Below are 23097 nucleotides of genomic sequence, written 5' to 3' on the forward strand. Positions count from 1 at the left end.
GGAGCTCGCGGACGATAACCCCCGCTGGCGCGAGTTATTACATCCCGCACCACTCGGTGTCGAAGATTTCCGACACTACCCGAACTCGTGTTGTCTATGATGCTGGTTGTCGCACAACGAGTGGCTACGCGCTCAATGATGCGTTGCTAAAAGGGCCTAAGTTACACTTAGACATAGTAGATGTACTTCTAAAATTTCGAGTACATAAAGTTGCATTTTGTTCTGATATTAAACAAATGTATCGGAATATTCTTGTACGTGAGAGTGATAGGGACTTTCAGCGCATCCTGTGGCGCAAGTCGCCAGAGGAACCTCTGCGCGATTATAGGCTGCGTACCGTTACTTTTGGTATCAGTAGTTCCCCTTATCTCGCCTTGCGCACAATTAAACAGCTCGCGCATGACGAAGCCGAGCGTTTCCCGCTCGCCTCGCCAGTCCTCCTAAATGACGTGTTCGTCGACGATGTGGTGACCGGCGCAGATACCTTAGCCGAAGCCCTCAATCTGCAGCAGGAGCTGATAGGTATTTGTGCCACGGCCGGGTTCGAATTGCGAAAGTGGCAAAGTAACTCGCCAGCCATTCTCGCTGCCACGCGACCGACAGAGTTTCATGGTGAGCGGCGCGAAAATGTTCATTTTGCCGAAATGGAAAATGACAAAGGGGTCAAGGTCCTTGGACTTCAATGGAATCCAAGATCTGACGCATTTAGTTTCAAAGTTCAAAGTTCTTCGCAGGCCTGTACAAAGCGGGCGATTCTTTCCGAAATTGCAAAAATTTACGACCCCCTCGGGTTATTATCTCCGGTGACATTGTTTGCCAAACATTTAATTCAATTGCTATGGTTAGCCAAAATTTCCTGGGACTCAGAACCCCTATCGATATTATTAACTCATGGACGAGTTTTATTAACGAGCTACCGCTCCTATCGCAAATTTCTTTTCCTCGTCATATTTTCAATACTGACGACTTCGATTCAATCGAAATTCACGGATTTGCCGACGCAAGCAAAATTGCATACGCAGCATGTGTTTATATACGTCTGACGGACAACACCGGGCGAGTTCAAACCTATTTAGTCATGGCTAAAAGTCGCGTTGCACCTCTTCGGGTATGCCTTACTATACCTAGAATGGAATTGATGGGTTGTGTAATCCTATCAAAATTAATTGAAAGAGTTATGCATCTTTACGGTGGTCACATTCACCCCGATCAAGTGTACGCATGGTCTGACAGTTCCGTCGTGCTCGCGTGGCTTCAGTCACCCCCGCACGAATGGAAAACGTTTGTCTCGAACCGCACTAGTGAGATTTTGTCCCGTGTCCCGGCGCGCTGTTGGCGTCACGTCCCGTCAGCTGATAACAGCGCTGACCCGGCGTCTCGCGGTCTGCTCCCCGCCGCGCTCGTACAAAATGACTTGTGGTTCCATGGTCCTACATGGCTCCAACAAAGTCGCGACTCCTGGCCTATACCAAAACCGGTGGTAAACACGAACGAGGAAAAACGCAATACACATGACTCGGCAAGTCTTAGTTATGCATGTGTGTCCACATTGCCTCCTTCCCCGGACGACGACACTCTTATAACGCGATTTTCGTCGCTAGGTAAATTAGTTCGCGTCACGGCAGTCATATTTCGTTTCTACAATAAATGCAGGAAACATAAACAAACATTCCCAAAGTACGTCACCGTACCAGAGTACAATTTTGCATTAAATCGACTAATATTGATTACACAACAAAAAGTGTTCGAAGACGACATTAAAAGGATTTCGTCAAATAAACTTCCGTCAATTCGTTTGCGGCGTCTCACGCCCATGATAGATAAGGCTGGTTTGTTACGCGTCGGCGGACGTATTCACAAATCACTTTTACCTTTTGAATCAAAACATCAATTGATTTTACCTAAAAGACATCCTCTTACAAATCTTATTATTGACGATGCGCATATAAAGGAACTACATGCCGGTTCGCAGTGCGTGCAAAACTCGCTCTTACAGCGATACTGGATTATCTCTGGTCGTGATATTGTTCGCCTCCGCGTACATCGTTGTATCAAATGCTTCCGCGCTCGACCGACTCGCTGCCAGCCGCGCATGGGAATGTTACCCTCGGTTCGGCTGCGCCCCGCGCGTGTGTTTAGTAAAACGTCTTGTGACTTTTGTGGGCCATTCTACGTACGCGCTAATAAGGTTCGTAATGCAAAAATAATAAAATGTTACGTTGCAGTTTTCGTATGTATGAGCGTTAAAGCTGTACATCTTGAGTTAGTTTCCGAACTTTCCACGGAAGGTTTTTTAGCCGCGTTGCGACGTTTCACGTCCCGTCGAGGATATTGTACGGATATATATACCGATTGCGGACGTAACTTTGTTGGTTGTAATAATTACCTTCAAGAGTTATATATTTTTTTACGTAATGATTCGGTCATGAGTGCCCTTAATCACCAAACTTTAAAACAAGGATTAACTTGGCATTTTCAACCACCTTATGCTAGTCATTTCGGTGGATTATTTGAAGCGGCTGTTAAGAGTTTCAAAGCTCATTTACATCGCGTAATAGGTACACAAACGCAAACATATGATTGTATGCACACTTTGACGTGTCAAATCGAAGCTGTATTAAACAGTCGTCCGCTCTGCGTTCTAAGTTCGGACTCCGCGGATCCTTTACCTCTTACGCCGGCCCATTTCTTAATCGGTGAGCCCTTAACGGCCCTACCGGACGTTTCTCTGATAGACGAGAACCCTAATCGTCTTACACGTTGGCGCTGGATACAGCAAGCTGTCCAGCATTTCTGGCGTCGATGGAGTCGTGAATATCTCCATCAACTGCAACAAAGTACAAAGTGGCTTCAAGACCGCAGTCCCGCCGTTCGTGAAGGTACTGTTGTTGTGGTATGCGACGACCACCTGCCGCCGCTGCAGTGGAAACTCGCGCGCGTTCATGCTGTCCATCCGGGCAGCGATCAAGTTAATCGCGTCGTAACATTGAAAAGCGGGAACACGTTGTTCAAACGACCTGTTGTGAAGGTCTGTCCCTTACCTTTAGAATAAACTTATACAATCGTTACGACTCTTAATGTTAAGTTAAATATAAGTTTCATAAAATATTTTGGTATACTTTCGTATGGTTTCCTTTTTTATTTTCTTTAAAAGTCACTCCGTGTCTTTTAAGGTGAGCGGCATGTTCCGTCGAGGAACAGAGATTTTTAGTTTTAATTTCTTTTCTTGATATAGTTAAATAGTTATTTCATTTTCATACATACAAGGCAACACAATTTTGAAAGAATACTTGTTTCCATGTATATGTAGCACAGTTTTTTGGAGCTGGCAATTACAGAAGTCCCAAAGCGACTTTCCGGTGCCCCACCACGCCACCTGGCGGATATATAAAAAAACCTCTTTCTTCGACCGTGCGAGCGCCATGATCTGCGCTCCCGTTATTACGAATTAAAAATAGTTATCGGTGCACCGGCGCGACATAAACGTGAAAATTGACATTCAAGTGATATCAAAACCCAGTGACCTAAGCTTCCGTTTATATGTGACAATCGTTTTAGTGTGAGGATTTTCCCAAAGTGTTTCCACGTGGCCCCACAAGCGCCTCTGGACAAATGTAAGTAGCCTCACCAATTAAACGCCGCTACAATATTGTTTTCTGAAAACAGATGCAAAGATGTAAAAAGTAGATGTCCATTTAAATCAACATTTATATCTATGCTGTGCATATAATTTCCAAGGGTACATTTATAGTGTTCCTACCAAAGGAACTCTGAGATATACATACATACATACAGTCTAGTGCAAAAAAATCGACTTAAGATTCATTTTTTAGTTTTTTTCTGAAAACGTTAAATATTTCAGTAAAAATGACATGTTCATTTACAGGGCTATCAAATGCAGTAATAGCTAATAGCAGATGAAATCGGTAATTTTCAGGATATTGTTATTTTTGTAAAAATTGACTTTTTACCTGGTTTGATTTGTTTATTTTTATATACAACTCGTGTGTAAGAGTTATATATGAAATATAAGATAATCGTACCCTTTGGAGACAAAAGCAGAATTACCTTAATCTGATTATTTAGTCGTTGTCGAGGAATTCCAACCCTTTCATAGTAGGTTAATTATTATATGTAGAAGAAGCCAAGAATTACTGTCATTGTAACAAGTTTTGATGTGGTGAATTAGAAATGTAACGATATGTAGCTATCCAAAATCACATTTATTGCTTAATTATTATTCATTATTTAGTATTATTTAATAAACAATTAAATAAATTAAATAATATAATGATTTACTATTTATTATTTAAGGATTAAGATGAAATGGCGGAAAAGTGTGAAAAAACAGGACGATGGCGATTTTTAGTATGTGATTTAGGCTGATTTTTTTGGAGTTAGTAATTAGTTTATGTTTAAACATTTTATCATAAAGGTTTCACAAATAGTGTACCTTTTTAATAGTAGTAATTTTTTAAAATAAAACTTACCAATTACGATATATGTATATAAACAAGATTTGGCCTATTTAACTTCTAACACTGATTTAGTATAAAAATCGATCTCAAATATATTTTTTATTATTTTTTCCCAGAATCAGAAAACCACTGATCACATAATTATATTAATATCTCTTTAAAAAAAAATTCATGCATTTAAGGGTTAAGAAATTGCTATGTATTTTGTAGGATAGCAGGATAATATATCTGTAACTGTATCAACATAATATATGATTGGTAGGTATGTAATATTATTTATTTACAGTTAGCATTAACTATTTTGATTTTGTAGCAGTAAACGTGGCCAAATGTTTTGTCACACGGGTCACATACTCGTATATATTTGTGATGTTACGAACTATGTGACCTTGGCTGCTAAAATATAGTTGATGCTTGCATATATCAATATTCAATAAATACGCAATATTGAACGAATATATAAATATGTTAAGTACCTGAAATGTACAAAATAAGGAAACTACACTGAAATATTGAAATAGGTAATAAGGGTACGATATTATTATTTTTCTCAACTGATTCATCCACAAGGAGGAAGCCGGTCGTTGATTAAACAAAGCTAATTATTTTTTAATGAATTTTTCTGTTACTTCTCCATGACATGCGGAAAACGTCGACTTTGCTGCGATAAACGAAGTGGCCGCTTTTTGGCTACATCGAACAAATGGAAGTTACAGATCACGTGAAACACTAAGTTGTTGATATTTAATTAGTCGTTTCGTTCCTCAAATGCTATTATAATGTCGATAAAAAAGGTTATCAAAGCTGTATCATCAAGGGTTAGAGTACGGACAATCACTGCAATTCAATTTTGTTTTGTTAGAGTTTAAGGAAAATATGAACTAATAAATAAATGAAATAATAATACACACACACACACACATACACACACACCATGAGTGGTAGGCCGAGCACATGAACTACTAAGTTTCAGTGCCACTCTTGGAATAGAGGGGTTGAAAGACATCCAAATTGTGCCATTGCATAATAATAATCCAACAAATAGACATTTATGTGCAAAAGTCGGTCGTTCTTTACAAAATAAATATACTTACGTCTAATGCACTGTACGCGTACGTTTACTATTATTATTTCAATAATACACATCAAAGACAACCAACAAAGAAATAGTTTCTGGATAACACGTCAAAGATATAGGTTTTCGGAAAGGATTAAATTCCAATACCTTGCCAAACGTGACCCGAACCTTTGTGACACTGACGTTGAAGGAACCTGGGTGGCAAGGCAGAAAAAGGTCAGACATGCCACATAACTTTCATGGTGTGTAGTGTAAGGGTGAGTCCACACATACAGGTATACTCTACTATTTTTGTGTGAACTCACCTTTATACTATCTCTCGCTATGCAAGAGAAATGAAAGATACGCTGTCATGAATGTTCTTGTTGTGTAAACGCACAAAAACAAGATAATAAATAAAACCAGGGGCAATACACATATAAAATATGATACCGATTGCGTATTATGTCTTTCAATCAATACAAACCTAGGCGTCAGGAATCCATACCAATATTATAAATGGGAAAGTTTGTGTGTCTTGTTTGTTTGTTCGTCTTTTACGGAAAAACAGAGCGACGAATTGACGTGATTTTTTAAGTGGAGATACTTGAAAGGATGGAGAGTGACATAGGCTGCTCTGTCTCTTTCTAACGTCCCTCCCCCATTTGAGGAAATGGGGGGGGGGGGGGGGGGGGATTTTGTATGGAGCATTCCGCAATAATCGAATGTAACGCGAGCGTATCCGCGGTCGAAAGCTAGTTTTAATATAAAGTCATCGTGATCATCATAATTTTAGCAGAGGGCTCTCTTCCTTATACGATACTTATCCCGGTTCTGGGCTATTCTCAAACCCCAACGAGCCAACGGATGTCAGGCCCTATTTCAACAAAATAAGTAAATCCGTTAAAGTATATTTTATTAATTTTCAGATGTAGAAACAGGAGACAACCTGCAGTACCAGTTCTTCCCGGTGGTGGGGAGCTCGCTGCAGTTCAAAGTGAAGGCACACAACGATGCGCACATCGCGCTGTCTTTACATCCAAGGGAGACGGACCCTCTGTATGAGGTACTTGATGAAAAATCTGTTTTTTTTAATCCACCCTCTAAAAATTGCCATCTCAACAACATAATCTCAACTATTGAACATGACGTTTCATTTTGACAGAAAGTTCAAATTACTTATATGTGTTGACAATTTTGTAGATTGGATTCTTTTACTGATACTATTAAGTCCTTATAATCCAGCCTGCAATCACACCGTTGAATCTAAAGTACCAACTTTAGATTCAACGGTGTGATAGCTGTTTTCCTCCTTGTATTGGTTTTCTCATCACTGTAAGTCGTGGCCACAGAGCACTTCTTTTGGGTAATTTGTGACAACATTTTTCTGTTGCCGAATGTAGCGATCCGTGGAGCGTGTCATTAAATGATCTAGTCTACGAATCTAATTTATTTGTCTCATTGGGGCTATTTTCCTCTAGTGTTACAATTTTTTTCTGATACCATGTGAAGGAACTATCTTATTAGACAAAGTATTTGAAAGAAGCGGTCTGTACCTTACCTACCATGAACCTTTAATTTAGTGATAACTATAATACCCTTAATTTCCAGGTTGTCATTGGAGGCTGGGCCAACACAAAAAGCGCGGTCAGAAAAAGGGTCTGCGCATTCCAAGAAAAAGATGCAAAGCCAACACCCCAGTACCTCAACAACGATGAGTTTCGCGGTTTCTGGGTGCATTGGGAGAACGGGATAGTGTCCGCTGGGCGCGAGGGCGAGGCGAACGCGTTCCTTTCGTGGCGCGATAATGACCCCTTTCCCATTGCTGCTGCGGGAGTGCATACTGGATTTGGGTCGAAGGGAGTCTGGAAGTTACAAAGTATGTGGTTACAAATTGATTTTTTTAGCATACAAGCTAAAGTTGTATTTTGAATTCCTAATCAATTAATCATGTTGCATTAAAATCTGTGTGCATATATATTATTATTATAGCCTGTTCACCTTCTATCATCACGTTCGCCATAATATTCTTACTGTGGACTTAATATGATACATATATTATATTAATTATTAATGTAGTTCTTAAAGTGAATTATTCAATATATGTATTCAAGGTTTATGCTCGATATGCCAGCAATTTGTCCTGCAGTTTGGCAGCAGTGTAAAAATAGGGTAAGGCACAGGGGGGCCATTGCGTTTGGCGGGTAATTTCAAGTTTCTTTCTTAACTTACAGATGCATCTTTTGATGAAATTGACATAAGAAGTGCAAACGACCAATTTTTAGAAGGTACGTCCCTGTTACTTATCTATTATAGTTTTACTGTTTTATTAATCCTTTTTATGATCCCATCACTTTTAATGGGACCATCAAATTATTCTTTATTCGATAACATTATTTAATTTTATAACCAATAGCAATTTTTGTTTTGGGTAATTCCATGTAACAGAGTAATGTAAGTGACCAATTATTTGCATGTTTTTTTATTCATGGTGCTAATTTAAATATCAATATATCTAAGGATTAAAAGTAGGCTTATCTAGAGATAAATTAAGACTTCAATTTGCATCATAAATAAAAAACATGCAATGAAGTGGTCACTTACATTACAGTTACGTGGAATTGCCCTTTTTGGGAATGTATCGAAAAAGTGTCAGAAATGCTGCAAAGTAATTTTCTTTCAGTGAAAACGGAGGATAACACTAAGTACCAATTCTTCCCCGTGTCAAGTAACATGCTTCGCTTCAAGGTTCGCGCGAAGAATGATGCTCATGTAGCGCTAGCTAGCTTTCCGTGGGAGTCCGGCCCAATGTACGAGGCAAGTAACGTAACAAATCTTACTAGTTCAAAAGTTTATGAAATTTGATAAGTTAGTTGCATTGATCGATAACTCGGCGATCATCCGAAAGCATCCGGGGACTCCCTGAAAGGTGGTGTAACCACTTGTGAGAGTCACTCATTATAGCTGTGTAGCAGGGTCCTAAAACGACTAGGTGGTGGAGCTCATAAGGACATGTGTTTTGGAATTTTCGCGCCCTGCGTGTGGGCCCGCATGACCAATAGGTATAAACATTTCGCCCAATACAGACCGGGTGTGTAATGATTGGTATAACTTTTTTTGGTATAGTAACATTTGATATAACAACATTTGGTATAAATTTAAAGGATATAATCACTCTTTTGACATAATTAACATTTGGTATAACCACAAAATATTTACTTTTATTTTGTATAATCATTATTTCGTATAACATTTATTTATAATAACCGTTATATGGTATAACTATCTATTGATATACGACTAGTATAATATAACAAGCAAACAGTATAAAACATTTCATGAATTAATTTTATTATTTTTTGAAGGGATCACAGTTCTAACCTAACCTAACCTACTTTTCTGATAGCAGTACATATGTTTAAGGGTCACAGTTCTAACCTAACCTAACCTACTTTTCTTGGTGGCAGCGCGTTGTGTGAAGGGGTCACAGTTGACACAGTTCTAACCTAATATACTTTTCTGGTAAATGATGGATCTAATTTATTGTAAATTTTTTTGAAATTCTAACTGTGCCTTAGAAAGAATTTGTGTTATACAGTGTATTTAGTATCGGAAATAAGCATTATACTCAAAGTGTGTTATAATAAATGTTATTCGAGAAAATGATCATTATATTAAATAAGAATTATACAATTTGTTAGTATGTCATTTGTTATTATATGATTCAATAATTATATCAAATGATCGTTATAACGACTAAAAATATATCAAAAAAAGTTATGTCGATCGATACGCACCCATACAGACCATGTCCTAGCATGCTTGCAGGCATGCTCCAATGAAACTGAGCCCTTATGATGGTAACGATGACAGGAAAATTTTTCAACTAAATACCTAATCTTTTGTGTCTGACTCATTCCGAAAACCCTGTTTTAAATTATAATCGTCATCACTGTCATCAATGTCATCATCATTAGATTCTTATTTTAATTGATATTAATACGTTAATAACATTTTAGATCGTCATTGGCGGTTGGGATAACGGTAAAAGCGCCATCCGACGAAGATATTGCGAGCAGCAAGAGAAGGATATTATAGCAACACCTCAGTATTTGAACAAAGATGAATACCGTGGGTTCTGGATGAAGTGGGACAATGGCATCGTACTGGTCGGGAAAATGAATGAAGATAGTCCCTTCTTGTCGTGGCACGACCCTGATCCTTTCAAGGTGGCTTACGTCGGAGTTCACACTGGTTTCGGTTCGACTGGCACTTGGAAGATCGACAGTAAATATGATTTTTTACTTAATAGTGTCATCTTCATCTGTTTAGACGTAAACATGTACCGTAAATTATACAACCGTCGATAAAACCTGCTGGAAGTTACCTATGAGTTGATAAGTTGATGGCAAATTTTTCGATTTACCGTTTCCTGCTGTTATATAGTTTCAACAAATTCAAAAAACTTTTCATCATGTGTAGAAGCCATGGTTATCCATAATTTGCTTCTTGAAAAAATGTAACTTGCTGCATAATATTTTTCAGATGTGCCTTCGTCAGAACCCAAGAATATCGACAATGGTAAGTGGCGTATCTTTATTTATAACATTGTTTTTTTTTTCTTTTGCTTAGTGTTTATTTTGGAAACAAAAACTGTATTTTTAGTTAATGTCTGAATTTGATTTCAGATGTATTTACGGAGGATAACGTCCAATATCAATTTTTCCCCGTGTATGGCACCTCGACCAAGTTTAAAGTGCACGCGCGCAATGACGCCCATGTTGCTCTCGCCTCCATACCTCGGGAATCTGGGCCTATGTATGAGGTACCTGCGTGCGTGTACAGTTGTACACCGATTTATATAATTAAACTTCAAACAAAAACAAAAAGCGACGAAACTGTCACAAGTTTGTGAATGCGAAGCGATAGGCGGCAAAATGCGACCATGCTGATACTAGCATCCAGGAGCCAGGATTAATCATATCAGGAGCATGCCCTCAATGTGTGTCGACTTCGGCGTTCGTTCGAGTATTTGAACTTTGTAATTTTTTTTTGCGATGTGCATATCTCACATACATACTACCTACTATCTAGTCTATCTACTTATCGCACAAAAGTGTACGCGCAAAGGTACCCGTGCCTGTCTTCTATTAACTTTGTCAACCATTTCTAATCTTCTTTCTAGATCGTTATCGGAGGTTGGTCGAACACAAAAAGCGTCATAAGAAGGAGGACCTGCTTCCCCTGGGAGAGAGAAGAAGTCCAAACCCCGAATATTTTGGGTGGAGATCAATACCGTGGGTTCTGGGTTAGGTGGGACAATGCCAATATCCAGGTGGGGCGACGGGGTGAGGCGAAGCCCTTTATGACCTGGCAGGATTTGGAGCCAATGACAGTTAATTATTTCGGCGTGCATACTGGCTTTGGAGCTACTGGCACGTGGGAGATCGGTTAGTTTTTAAAATTATTTCAACTAATTATTAAATGGTGAACAAAGACTACACAGCTAAAGAATCTGAGGAAGAAAGAAGTAAAACTTAGACTAGTTTATTATATTAATTAAGTATTAGACCATTAAAAACACATATTTTGATTATTCTTGCAATGTAATTACAATATCAATGACGTTGAGTTATTTAAAAAATATTAATATTATGTTTTTGGTTTACAGATAATTTACAAAACGGCGAAGGAAGCAAATGTGAGTCTGGAAGCCAATGTACTTAAAATAGAAATCGTTAGTACTTAGTCTCTTCCGGGAAATATATTATCAACAGTAATATATCGAAAGATTTTTTTTCAGCTCTCTTACCTACGGGAGATACCACAGAGTATCAGTTTTTCCAAGTATCGGGTCGCTCAGTGACTTTCAACGTACGGGCAAATAATGATGCCCACGTCGGTCTTTTCTCAGAGCCTCGTGAAACTGACCCCATGTACGAGGTAAGTACGAAACATTTCAGACGTGCGTCAAAACAAAGCATCAATTCAGGCGTGTCTGAGATACGAACCTTCTTAACTTTATCTCACGTTTACCTATACAGACGTTGTTGAATGTTGAGATTATTTTATCTTAGTTCGGTTTAGCAACAACTTTCAGTGGTTTCATACGTTCGTTCCAGACTTATCAAATTTTCTCGAAGTCTAAGTTTAGTTTAAATTTTTTGTTTTAGCTAAAACGTAATTTCCTAATTTATGATCCTGTATTTTTACAGTTTTTGAACAAAAACTGTACTTAGTTAGTACTAGCTGAGAAAATACATAGGTATATATAAGTACTAGTGCATCTTTATTATTGTTAGCTTACTTTACATCACAAGGGAACTGTATTTTAGGTCGTTATTGGAGGATGGGGAAACACAAAAAGCGTGATCAGAAAGAAGTATTGCCACCAAAGAGTTGAAAAGGACGAAGTATCAACACCAAATTACCTGAACGATTACCAGTACCGAGGTTTCTGGGTGAAGTGGAAGAATGGCAAAATCTCTGTGGGGCAGGAAGGCTCGAGCCGGGCGTTTATGTCGTGGGATGACTTGAATCCCATACGAGTGACTCATATGGGTTTACATACTGGGTTTGGGTCTACTGGCACATGGAAGATCAAAAGTAAGTTTTTGCTTGCAAGTACAGTGAGTTGCAGAGATAAATGAAGTAGATTGGTTGCAGGGGAGGTATTTTTATCTTCAGCTGACTGTACATTTAATTTTCCGGCACTTTATATAAGATGAATAGAAATACAAGGTCACCAAATGAGATAAAAAAATTAATATGACATACTTTTAATTTTTAATTTTGTCATCATTTTTGTTATATTTATTGAATTATTTTCAGATGAATCTCGTAATAATGCCGAAGAACGTAAGTATTCATTCCACTATTAGTGATTACAAGTATTAACGTCTATGTTTATTTCTTTTAAATAGTAATCAGTAATCAGTATGTTTATTGCTTTCGTAGGTTATACAGGTGGTACATTATATTTGGTCTGCTACGAAATCCTGTAGGGCACTGCAATTTTAACTTATATCTAACTTATGCTATGACTTAAGATGTTAATAAATTTATATGACTATACAAGACATTCATATATAAAACTTTAAAACCGTAACAAATATTATTAAAATTACAGTATCACAACTATACTAAGCACTTAAATATACTATTATTACTATATCAACTATCAAAAAATTCTTTGAGGGTATAAAAACAGTTATCAATAGTAAATTACATAGTCTTAAAAAATCGTTACAAACGTCTTGAGCCTGACTAATGCACTTAAAATTCCAGTTATTACGACTGGTGACAATCTCCAGTACCAGTATTACCCGATATCAAGCACATCGCTGAATTTCAAAGTGCGAGCTCGCAATGACGTCCATGTTGGTCTGACGTCGGGCCCGGAGGACACTGATCCTATGTATGAGGTAAGGATACGTCTTCCTTCAGTGTCCCCAATTCACTACGTCCACAACTCGTGCTGCCCTCATTCTAGAATAATGACTTACAAATTGTACACTTACTTATTTTATTAATGTACTTGGTAAAAAAAACACAATTAAATAGATAATAAGTAATTATGACGGACAATCTGATTTTCTAATCCATAAGATTACTTTATTAATATCGTTTGTGGTTCCAGATTGTAATCGGAGGTTGGGCTAACTCAAAGAGCGTCATCAGAAAAAGATGTTGTCTACCGCCAGAGAGAGATGAAGTTCAGACTCCAGAAATCTTAGACGACGGCGGGTTCCGTACTTTCTGGATGAGCTGGGAAAACGGAAACATTATGACGGGACGGGAAGGGGAAACGAGCCCGTTTTTGAAATGGCAAGACCCTAATCCTTTCCCTGTTAGCTATTTCGGCGTGCATACTGGTTTTGGGTCAACCGGGACTTGGAAACTAGGATCTTCTACTATTGATGATCGAGTTAGCCACAGTAAGTTAGATATCAAGTACCTCTAACGTATTTAGTCTTGAATAAATGGCTAAAATTGTCTTTTAAATATTTGACAACTAGTTTTTGCCCGCGGCTTCGCTCGCGTTAGAAAGAGACAAAAAGTAGCCTATGTCACTCTCCATCTCTTCAACTATCTTCACTTAAAAAATCACGTCAATTCATTGCTCCGTTTTGCCGTGAAAGACGGACAAAGAAACAGACACACACACTTTCCCGTTTATAATATTAAATAGTATGGATAAAATAAATTTGCTAGAGTACCACCGCCAAGTCGTAGATGATTCATCCACTTGTCTGTGAATACTCTATAGAAATGATATATCAGTACCTAAATGGTGTTGTCAGATTATCCATAAATGATTTGTTTTTAACTAAACTGAAGTGGCATTGGCTCTTTTATATTCGGATCTATGCTGCTATCCTAAACAACCATAGCTATTTAGTTAAAATTTCCACACCTTCCAGTTGGGAATGCTTTAGATTGACATATAGCTACCTACTTACTTACTACCAAGAACCTGTCTTATAAAACATAGCTAATGCAAAACAGGTCTATTAAATAACTTAGGTAGATACTTACTGCGCGTGTTTAGCCACTCCTGCCTGTGCAATCTGATGTCACTCGGTCACTTTAAAGTCACACAAGTCTTTCTGGACTGGCTTTCTATTTAATAAAGTCTGTTAAAATATTTTTTTCAGAGCCAGTAGTAATCCCGCTAGTACTGCCAGCGGAGACTCCAGCGCCAGCGGTGTGTGCACCGACAAAGACAGACGCCTGTTTACCGGCACCGCCTGCGCAGGGCAGGTCGTCTTTGAAGAGAACTTCGACGCTCTGCGGGAAGACGTGTGGCAGGTTCAGCAGTATGTGCCCATTGATCACCCTGTGAGTTATGATTATTGGACTTTTGTACACACACACACTTACACACGCACATACACAGACCACACCGTTGTCCAGTATTGACCGGTACGACTTTTTTTTTGATATTTGTAATTTATTTCAGATTTTAATCCTCGTCTAATCTTGATGAAATATTCCTCATGATTAAGTTAGAATAACTCCCCAAAACTATGTATTTATTTCACCCGACAAATTAGACAACCCAAGTTTCTTTGCCTTGTTATTCGGATCACGTCACCTACTAATCTTTTGTTTTTAGGATCTTCCTTTCGTGTCATACCAACGTTTCACAGTTTCCGTGAAAAACGGATATCTCCGTATTACGCCTGCTTTGCAGCAAGTCCAGCCTGGATTCACTTACTACAGTTTATATGGCTCTTTGGATCTATATAATGGGTAAGAACATCTACGTCATCTACTTCTAAACACAGACCTGAGATTTCGCTAATGCTTCCCATTTTTATGCTGCTAAATGCGGCATGGATCCGATATTCGAGTACTAGTGTCACATTTAGAACGAAATTTTGAGAAAGGGCCTGGCCGGACTGCCATGGTAAAATCGCCCCTGGCTAAATATGAAATATTGATATGCAGGATTATTCGTATTGTTACTACATGTACTACTACTGGATATTATGCCTCAAACTGTTTCCGTTTACGAAAAAAATTAAAAAAAAGAAATTTTGTTTTTTATTTTTTTCTTTAAAACCGCGTATCCGATTGAGTTGTTCTTTGGATATTTTATAGATATATTAGGGATACATCAATAAAAAAAAAATTTACTTCCTGACTTTTTGTTAAGTACATTTTTTTTTTAATTTATGTTTTAAATTTTTTTTTTTTACCACATACGAGTTAGCGACACCTACTATATTTTTATATAATAATCGCCATTTTATACTCTATTACATATATTTTTATCAAAAATATTAGTTTGGATCAACAATGTCAAAATAAGTTATTTATATATTACTAGTATTACCCTTTAGTACGTTGCTCCTGGAAAGTGATGTATGAAAATTTTGGCATAATTAATGGAAGATTTTTTTTTAATTGGGATATGTAGATTATAGGCCGAAGTTATTTTTCATCAACCCTCCCCACCCCTCCCCCTCTGCTTCACCCCTCTACCCCCCTTAAAGAGCCGAAAATGCGATTTTCTCGATTTCTGACAAAACCGATGAAGATACAGAAAAAGCGTGTAGGAACGAAGTAATCCTTAATGAATTTACTACAAATCTCTCATAAACATTTTAGTGCTAGCACTTATAGTTTTCGCGCAATCCATCACGAAAGTTGCTCCTTTCTGCAATTTTCTTTAATGAATGATAAGTTTTCTCCTTAAATGCTTACGAAATCGTCGGTTTGATAGTACTAAAATATTATAAACTCAGAATGAATTTCAGGGGAAAAAAATCACTACCATGGGCGGGACTTGAACTCACGGCCTCTAGATTGATAGATATGATAGATAAATGACGCTAGGGGTACCATTGATTCATATAGTAGAAAGCTGAAAGATTCGCTAGAAACTAGGGATGAGCTTTTGGTGGCTCAGTTGGTAGAGCCCTCGAGTTTTTATCCGGAAGCCGTGAGTTCAAGTCCCAACCATGGTAGTGATTTATCCCCTTAATTTTATTATAGTCATGAGTTTACAATATTTTAGTCGTATCAAACAAATTCCGTAAGCATTTTGGGACAACACTTTAATATTCTTTAAAGAAAATTGCAGAAAGGAGCAACTTTCGTGGCGGATTGCGCGAAAACTATAAGTGCTAGCACTAAAGTGTTTATGAGAGATTTGTAGTAAATTTATTAAGGATTACTTCGTTCCTACACACTTTTTCTGTATCTTCATCGGTTTTGTCAGAAATCGAGAAAAATCGCATTTTCGGCTCTTTAAGGGGGGGTAGAGGGGTGAAGCAGAGGGGGGGGGGGGAGGGTTGGAAAAATAACTTCGGCCTATAATCTACATATTCCAATTAAAAAAAATCTTCCATTAATTATGCCAAAATTTTCATACATCACTTTCCAGGAGCAACGTACTAAAGGGTAATACTAGTAATATATAAATAACTTATTTTGACATTGTTGATCCAAACTAATATTTTTGATAAAAATATATGTAATAGAGTATAAAATGGCGATTATTATATAAAAATATAGTAGGTGTCGCTAACTCGTATGTGGTAAAAAAAAAATATTTAAAACATAAATTTAAAAAAAAAAATTTACTTAACAAAAAGTCAGGAAGTTAATTTTTTTTTATTGATGTATCCCTAATATATCTATAAAATATCCAAAGAACAACTCAATCGGATACGCGGTTTTAAAGAAAAAAATAAAAAACAAAATTTCTTTTTTTTAATTTTTTTCGTAAACGGAAACAGTTTGAGGCATAATATCCAGTAGTAGTACATGTAGTAACAATACGAATAATCCTGCATATCAATATTTCATATTTAGCCAGGGGCGATTTTACCATGGCAGTCCGGCCAGGCCCTTTTCCATGAAATTCGAATCGCGCCATAAAATCTTGGTTCCTAACGTCCTTCATTTTACATTTTTGTAAAAGCGCCAGTGAATAAAATATAATTTGACAGCTTCTCCAGTGAGGCTCACTGAAAATGCCATTCTAATTTAAAATCAGTCCTAAATGTTTTGAGTACTCGAACGCCCACAAAAAATGAAGTGGTCGAACGCTTGAGTAATAATTGGTACCAAGTTTTTCCTGGAAAAGGGTACCGCTACAACGGAGTTAGTACATAATGTACCTACATAATTATGAAAGTGCAAAGTAGTTCCCACTGTTTATACTAGTCAGCACTGCAGTCGTTTTTCCTTGTGTCTTATTACTTTAACACTTTTAAGATGTACTTCGGGACAATCTTCTTCGTGCCATATAGAAGCTAGCGATGGGTCATCCATCTTACCGCCGGTGGTGGGAGGCCGAATCACCAGCAAATCTAGCTTCGCTTTTACATATGGTACCATCACTGTTCGTGCCAAACTGCCTCAAGGCGATTGGATTTATCCAGGTAATGCAAATTAATTAGGCAATTATTCCAATGAATATTAAAAACATAACAGAATACATTTAAGTAATAAATAGGTAACCATTTACTTTACATGTAGAAAGGCCTATTCTGCGTCATGTTATTAGTACTTATTAGTCTAGTAAGACCTGACATGGCTCAGGCCCCGTAGCCGAATGGCATTTCTGCGACACGAAACGCTATTGAAACGCCGCAGAAAGGTAATCTGGCCCCGTAGCCGAATGGCATTTCTCCGACGCCAAACGAAAACGAAACATAGTCCGGCTCTGTCGCGCCAATACGCAAGAGCGATAGGGATAGATATCTACTAGCGTTTCGTTTCGTGAGTGTTTCGTGAGCGTTTGTGCCATTCGGCTACGCACCCTGGCTCTGAAGCGCCAATACGCAAGAGCGATAGAGATAGATAGCTACTAAATAAATATTATCGTGAGCGTTTCGTGCGCGTTTGTGCATTCGGCTACGCACACAAGGTAGATAAAAAATATTTCTTTTCTCATTATTACATGACTCTAATGGCCCACATTAATAACTAGTTTAAAAATATTTTTTCATAGATGAAAATGGAAACATGCAGAAATTAATTGAAACAAACAAGCATTGTTTCATTTTCAAAACTGAGTGGTATATGTATACGAATAAGTATCACAAAATATGAAAATATATTGAGCCATGCAGTGGTGTGAAGAATAGACGCTGGCTCTATATAAAGTTTCTAATATCCGCAGCGTAGCTATTCTGCTTACAATGTTTAATACAAAAATGAAAATACGGACGGCGTTTATCCTTCCACTTTTCAGTGACAGCGCCCTTCACCCAAACTATTAATTATGCCACTGGAACAGTCAGTAAAAGGGGAAAAGTGGTAAAATAATGCTTTGAATATTTAAAGTCACAGGTCGAAAGGGATAAATGAACATTATTTTACATTTCATCCGACTTTTTCCATGTTGCACTGGTCGTCGTCACGTATAAATGGCCCGTAGCCGAATGGCATTTCTGCGACGCGAAACGAAAACGAAACGCCGCGAAAGGTAATCTGGCTCTGTCGCGCCAATACGCAAGAGCGATAGAGATAGATATCTATCTACGAGCGTTTCGTTTCGTGAGCTTTTCGTGAGCGTTTGTGCCATTCGGCTACGCACCCTGATGTCCTATCAAAATGTCAATGAAAATGTAAACAGTAAACGATTGTCCCCTCACTTGCTCGGAAACATGTGTTTTGTCCTTTAAAACCAGCGAGTAAAAACGTATTTTATCCACTAGTGGATAAAGTAATTTGACCTTGAATATAGTCAAATTTTCTGCTTTAAAATTGATAAAAGTGATTAAATCTAGTGATGAAGATGGTTTACCACCTGTGGAACTACTGGAAGCAGTGATAAACGCGTTCTTTGCGTTGTACTTTCCTCGCTATAGTGAGGGGAAAAGTTTTGTGTTACACACGGGTGCAAATGTATTTTACTTTTCGTGTGTTGAAAAACTCGCCAAGTTCAGGATTCTATTCTAGAACCACTTCCACACTCGGCGTTAAAATACAATTTTGCACACTTTTATAACAAATAACTATTATCGCGTCCAATTCCAACCCGTAATTTAGAGTGTAATAATACTTAGAATGTTTTTTAGAGATACTACTTGAGCCGCTGATCAAGAAATTTGTCTATGGAACAAAAAACTCTGGGATGCTGAAAATAGCGTGTGCTCGAGGAAACTTGGACCTTACAAAAGGCTCTACTCAATTTGGAAATAAGGTATACAATAGGAACGATACGAGAAGTACCTCTATATTATATATTAGATTTTTTTATTTCGTGATAAGAATGACACTGAAAACTTGCTTTAAGTCTTCTTTTCATGATGATCGTCTAAAATTACACAATAATTTTATTCTGACTATAAAAATGAATTTTATTGTGTCTCCAAATAAGATTATATAAGGTTACAATATCTCAATTTCGTATCCATTGAATCTCTTAATTGGTTGATACTTGAGCAGTTTCAATTGCTCTGCCGTTAGGAATGATAAGGGGTATTTTGAGAATAAAGGTAGGCTTTCATTGTTAATGATACTCAAGTAAATGTCATTTGATATTTGACAGCCGCTTTTCGGTGAAGGAAAACATCGTGAGGAAACCGGACTAATTCCAATAAGGCCTAGTTACCCTTTGGGTTGCAAGGTCAGATGGCAGTCGCTTTCGTAAAACTTGTGCCTACGCCAAATCTTGGGATTAGTTGTCACAGTGGACCCCAGGCTCCCATGAGCCGTGGAAAATGCCAAGATAACGCAAGGACGACGACGATACTCAAGTACCTATGAATGTTATAGTATGTCGGTATCAAGATTCAAGATCAAGTGAGGAATGCCGAGATCCGACGTCGCACCAAGGTGCAAGATGGGGGTTACCAAACTAAAATTGGGTTGGGCAAGCTATGTTGCTAGGCAGAGTGATATTAGGTGGACTAAAATGTTAACGGAATACTGGTTACATGCAGATGTAAGAAGCGCTTGGCATCCTTTGGCTCACTGGTCGGACGAGAGCTGGAAAATTGTGGGTCACGACTGGATGAGACTATTAGCCCATGACCGTGGCATACTAAAAGAGAGGCTTATGCTCAGCAGTGGGCGATAAAGGGTTGCTATGATGAAAATAATGCGTGATGATGAAGTTGGTATATTTGTTAACCGACTTCAAAAAAAGAAGGAGGTTCTCAATTCGTCAGGATCTTTTTATAACTAATAATTTTATTTCAGGTACTTTATAGCGGCCCCGTTTTAGACACAAAATGTCAGAACGCGTTGTTTGTCTCCAAAGATTCTAATAAGTATTGGGGTGATGATTTCCACGTGTACTCCGTTAAATGGACCCCGGGTAAGGAATTACGAGTACAATAATTATTTTAATGAACATACAAAATATAAAATTCGATCTCATACAAATAGAAAACACAATTAAAATGGAGATTCTTTCGTATTTACTGTAATTTTACATTGTTTTGTTTTAATTAGTAGGGATATAAACTGTTTTTTTTTTAATAGCCCGTTTATGTGTCCCACTGCTGTGCAAAGGCCTCTCCCCGTGATTTCCACAGCTCCACTTCGTGTGCTATTTCTGGCCAATTAGTCATGAAGGTGTCAAGGTCGTCCCGCCATCTCCGTCTGGGCCTGCCACGTCCTAAACGTTAAATTAAAAATAAATACGTTCTTTATTTCAAGTAAAATAATTATGTACATCTCAAGGAGCCCACTGACTATCAGTCCAGGCCCCGTAGCCGAATGGCATTTCTCCGACGCCAAACGAAAGCGATACGCCGCTGGCTCTGTCGCGCCAATACGCAAGCGCGATAGAGATAGATATCTACTAGCGCTTCGTTTCGTGAGCGATTGTGCCATTCGGCTAGCCACCCAGAGCTGTCAGTTTAGGCACTGGTCTCACCGCGAACTAGTAAGCTATGAGCTATCGGCTATAAAAGCAAACAAAAGATAAGCACTCCCGTGCAAATAAAAGAGACACGGCGATATTGATAGCTCACCGCCGGGCGAGTAACTATAAACATCGCCGTGTCTCTTTTATTTACACGGGAGTCATTATCTTTTGTTCGTTTTTATAGCCGATAGCTTATATATGTAGTTTTTAGTTTACTAGCTTGCGGTGGGACCAGTGCCTTACGCTTCTAACTTACAGGCCGGGCCGATATAATCTGATCAGTTGATAGCGGGCCCCTGAAGGACCTTCGGTGCGACATAGAAAAGAGGGCACCACATTTTACGTAACTCACGATTTGGTTGTTAAATGACAATGCAATGGCATTTTCTATATAGCAATTATGATGTCGATCACACGTTAATATACTACACAACACTGTCAAGATCTTATATACTTATTTTGTGTTTGCAGAGAGTTTGATCCTGTCTGTTGACGGTGAGGAGTACGGCCGCATCGAGGCAGGGAGCGAAGGCCTGCGCGCGAGTCTGCCCAAGACTTGTGCTGGACCGCCACAAGCCGGCATGGCGCCATTTGACGACCATGTAAGTCAAGAAGCATGATTCTGTAAAATGGTGTTTGGCAAGTAACCTTAGGTACAGACGGCCTAGCCAAAGTGACAATGGTTGACACTACGTGACAATCGAAACGAAACGCCAATGAGTGGCAGAGCCACTAGCGTCCGGTACGTGTCGAGTCTGTTGGCTCCTTTAGATTTTACAGACGTGGAAATTACTGGCAGTAACAATACTGAGATTCAGTTGCTTATAAATTAATTGTGGTAGTTTTGTCTTTTTTTTTTCAACAAACATGATGACTGTATTATGTAATATAAGTTCTGTATTAAGTATGAGTTCTCAATAAATGGTAATTATTTCACGAAACACTTAGGATATAACTTACAACTTACAATACGAGGATATGCTGGCCCCGCAGTAACTTGTACACTTTAGATTGTACCTAAAGAATATTATTGCCATCGTCTTGTTAGTAATTCCGGAAAATATTATCCCAATTAATTAATGCCAAACTGGAAGTCATTAAAAGCGGATTGATGCGGAAACACAAGTTTGATGTGAACAAATTAAAAATAATTATTTTCCTTTATGTTTCAGTTTTATATAACCCTAGGGCTGGCAGTCGGAGGTCACGCTGAGTTCCCCGACGCATGCATTTCAAAGGACCACAAGAAACCTTGGAAGAACCACGCGTCGAAGGCAACCGTGAACTTCTGGAACGATATTGACGCCTGGCACGATACATGGGAACTGCCGAAGCTTCTGGTCGACTACGTGAAAGTTGTTGCGTTGTGATTTCTCAGAATTAAAAAATAAATCCTACTGCTGTATATTTTCGTATACGAATTCGGTAATGTATCAACTGGCTTTGAATTTATAATTAAAAAAATTGTTCCGCTAGCAGGCGTTACTACTTGATTATAAATGTTTTGACATAAGTTTAACTTTGTTCTTCGTTTGACATGACAATTTGAAAATATGTTTTATTTAATAAGTCATACAATATTTGTTGCCAGCCAGTAGTGTAGGTATTTACGCCTTAATGCAATTACCAAGGACCATTTAATACTAGACTGATATAGCCCATACAAAAAAGCGTACCCCTGAAAAAAGCTTAGTTTTTGCTTTAAAACTAGATGGCGTTGTTTCGTAACCCGGGAGTGGAAAAAAACATATTTTCACACATATTTTTACTTGTTTTTATATTATACTATGAATAACTATCAAAAAACTTTATTTTAATATCAAAATATTGGCTCAAAACACAATTTTTACAAATTATATTTTTTGGTCGGCCTCGACGTAGTTGTGATCGCTTCGCTGGCTAAGTTTGTTCGCATGTTGTCTAATTATTGCCAAATAAAATGCCTAGATGACGTTGGTGGACTAGGAAAATGTCACATCCGTTTCGTTGTTCATTAATATATTATACTTAGTGATAATAAACCTATATGTTGAGCTCAAATACGTTCAACAAAACGCAATCATTGTGCCAACAGATGTTACATCTGACATCCATGTCACATCACAAATGTCATTGTATGATTTATTGAATATTCATAATATGGATATTAAATATTTTAGAATCGCAGTAGCAATGCGAGTAGAGATACAGAATTAATAACGGTATAAATTAATAATTGTATG

The 23097-nt window shown here is 38.0% G+C and overlaps 2 protein-coding genes across 3 annotated transcripts in view; both read left to right on the forward strand.

Annotated features, from left to right (window-relative positions):
• LOC125242624 overlaps positions 1 to 17403 on the forward strand; it is a 60903-nt gene extending 43500 nt beyond the window's left edge. For both annotated transcript variants that reach the window (XM_048151432.1, XM_048151433.1), the window contains exons 2-18: positions 6465 to 6601; positions 7147 to 7414; positions 7770 to 7823; positions 8219 to 8352; positions 9555 to 9822; positions 10081 to 10116; positions 10224 to 10360; positions 10721 to 10985; positions 11207 to 11236; positions 11339 to 11478; positions 11871 to 12141; positions 12367 to 12393; positions 12823 to 12959; positions 13175 to 13472; positions 14193 to 14376; positions 14654 to 14790; positions 17266 to 17403. In XM_048151432.1, the coding sequence (XP_048007389.1) occupies positions 6465 to 6601; positions 7147 to 7414; positions 7770 to 7823; positions 8219 to 8352; positions 9555 to 9822; positions 10081 to 10116; positions 10224 to 10360; positions 10721 to 10985; positions 11207 to 11236; positions 11339 to 11478; positions 11871 to 12141; positions 12367 to 12393; positions 12823 to 12959; positions 13175 to 13472; positions 14193 to 14376; positions 14654 to 14696 (2429 nt within the window). In that variant the 3' untranslated portion in view covers positions 14697 to 14790; positions 17266 to 17403. The remainder of the gene's footprint in view (positions 1 to 6464; positions 6602 to 7146; positions 7415 to 7769; positions 7824 to 8218; positions 8353 to 9554; positions 9823 to 10080; positions 10117 to 10223; positions 10361 to 10720; positions 10986 to 11206; positions 11237 to 11338; positions 11479 to 11870; positions 12142 to 12366; positions 12394 to 12822; positions 12960 to 13174; positions 13473 to 14192; positions 14377 to 14653; positions 14791 to 17265) is intronic.
• LOC125224663 (beta-1,3-glucan-binding protein-like) lies at positions 17310 to 22245 on the forward strand. The gene is made up of 4 exons (XM_048128091.1): positions 17310 to 17432; positions 20203 to 20320; positions 21347 to 21477; positions 22048 to 22245. The coding sequence occupies exons 1-4, from the start codon at positions 17310 to 17312 to the stop codon at positions 22243 to 22245; spliced, it is 570 nt and encodes a 189-aa protein (XP_047984048.1).
• The last annotated feature ends 852 nt before the right edge of the window (positions 22246 to 23097 follow it).

This window comes from Leguminivora glycinivorella, chromosome 3 (genome assembly GCF_023078275.1).
Source record: "Leguminivora glycinivorella isolate SPB_JAAS2020 chromosome 3, LegGlyc_1.1, whole genome shotgun sequence".
Taxonomy (NCBI): domain Eukaryota; kingdom Metazoa; phylum Arthropoda; class Insecta; order Lepidoptera; family Tortricidae; genus Leguminivora; species Leguminivora glycinivorella.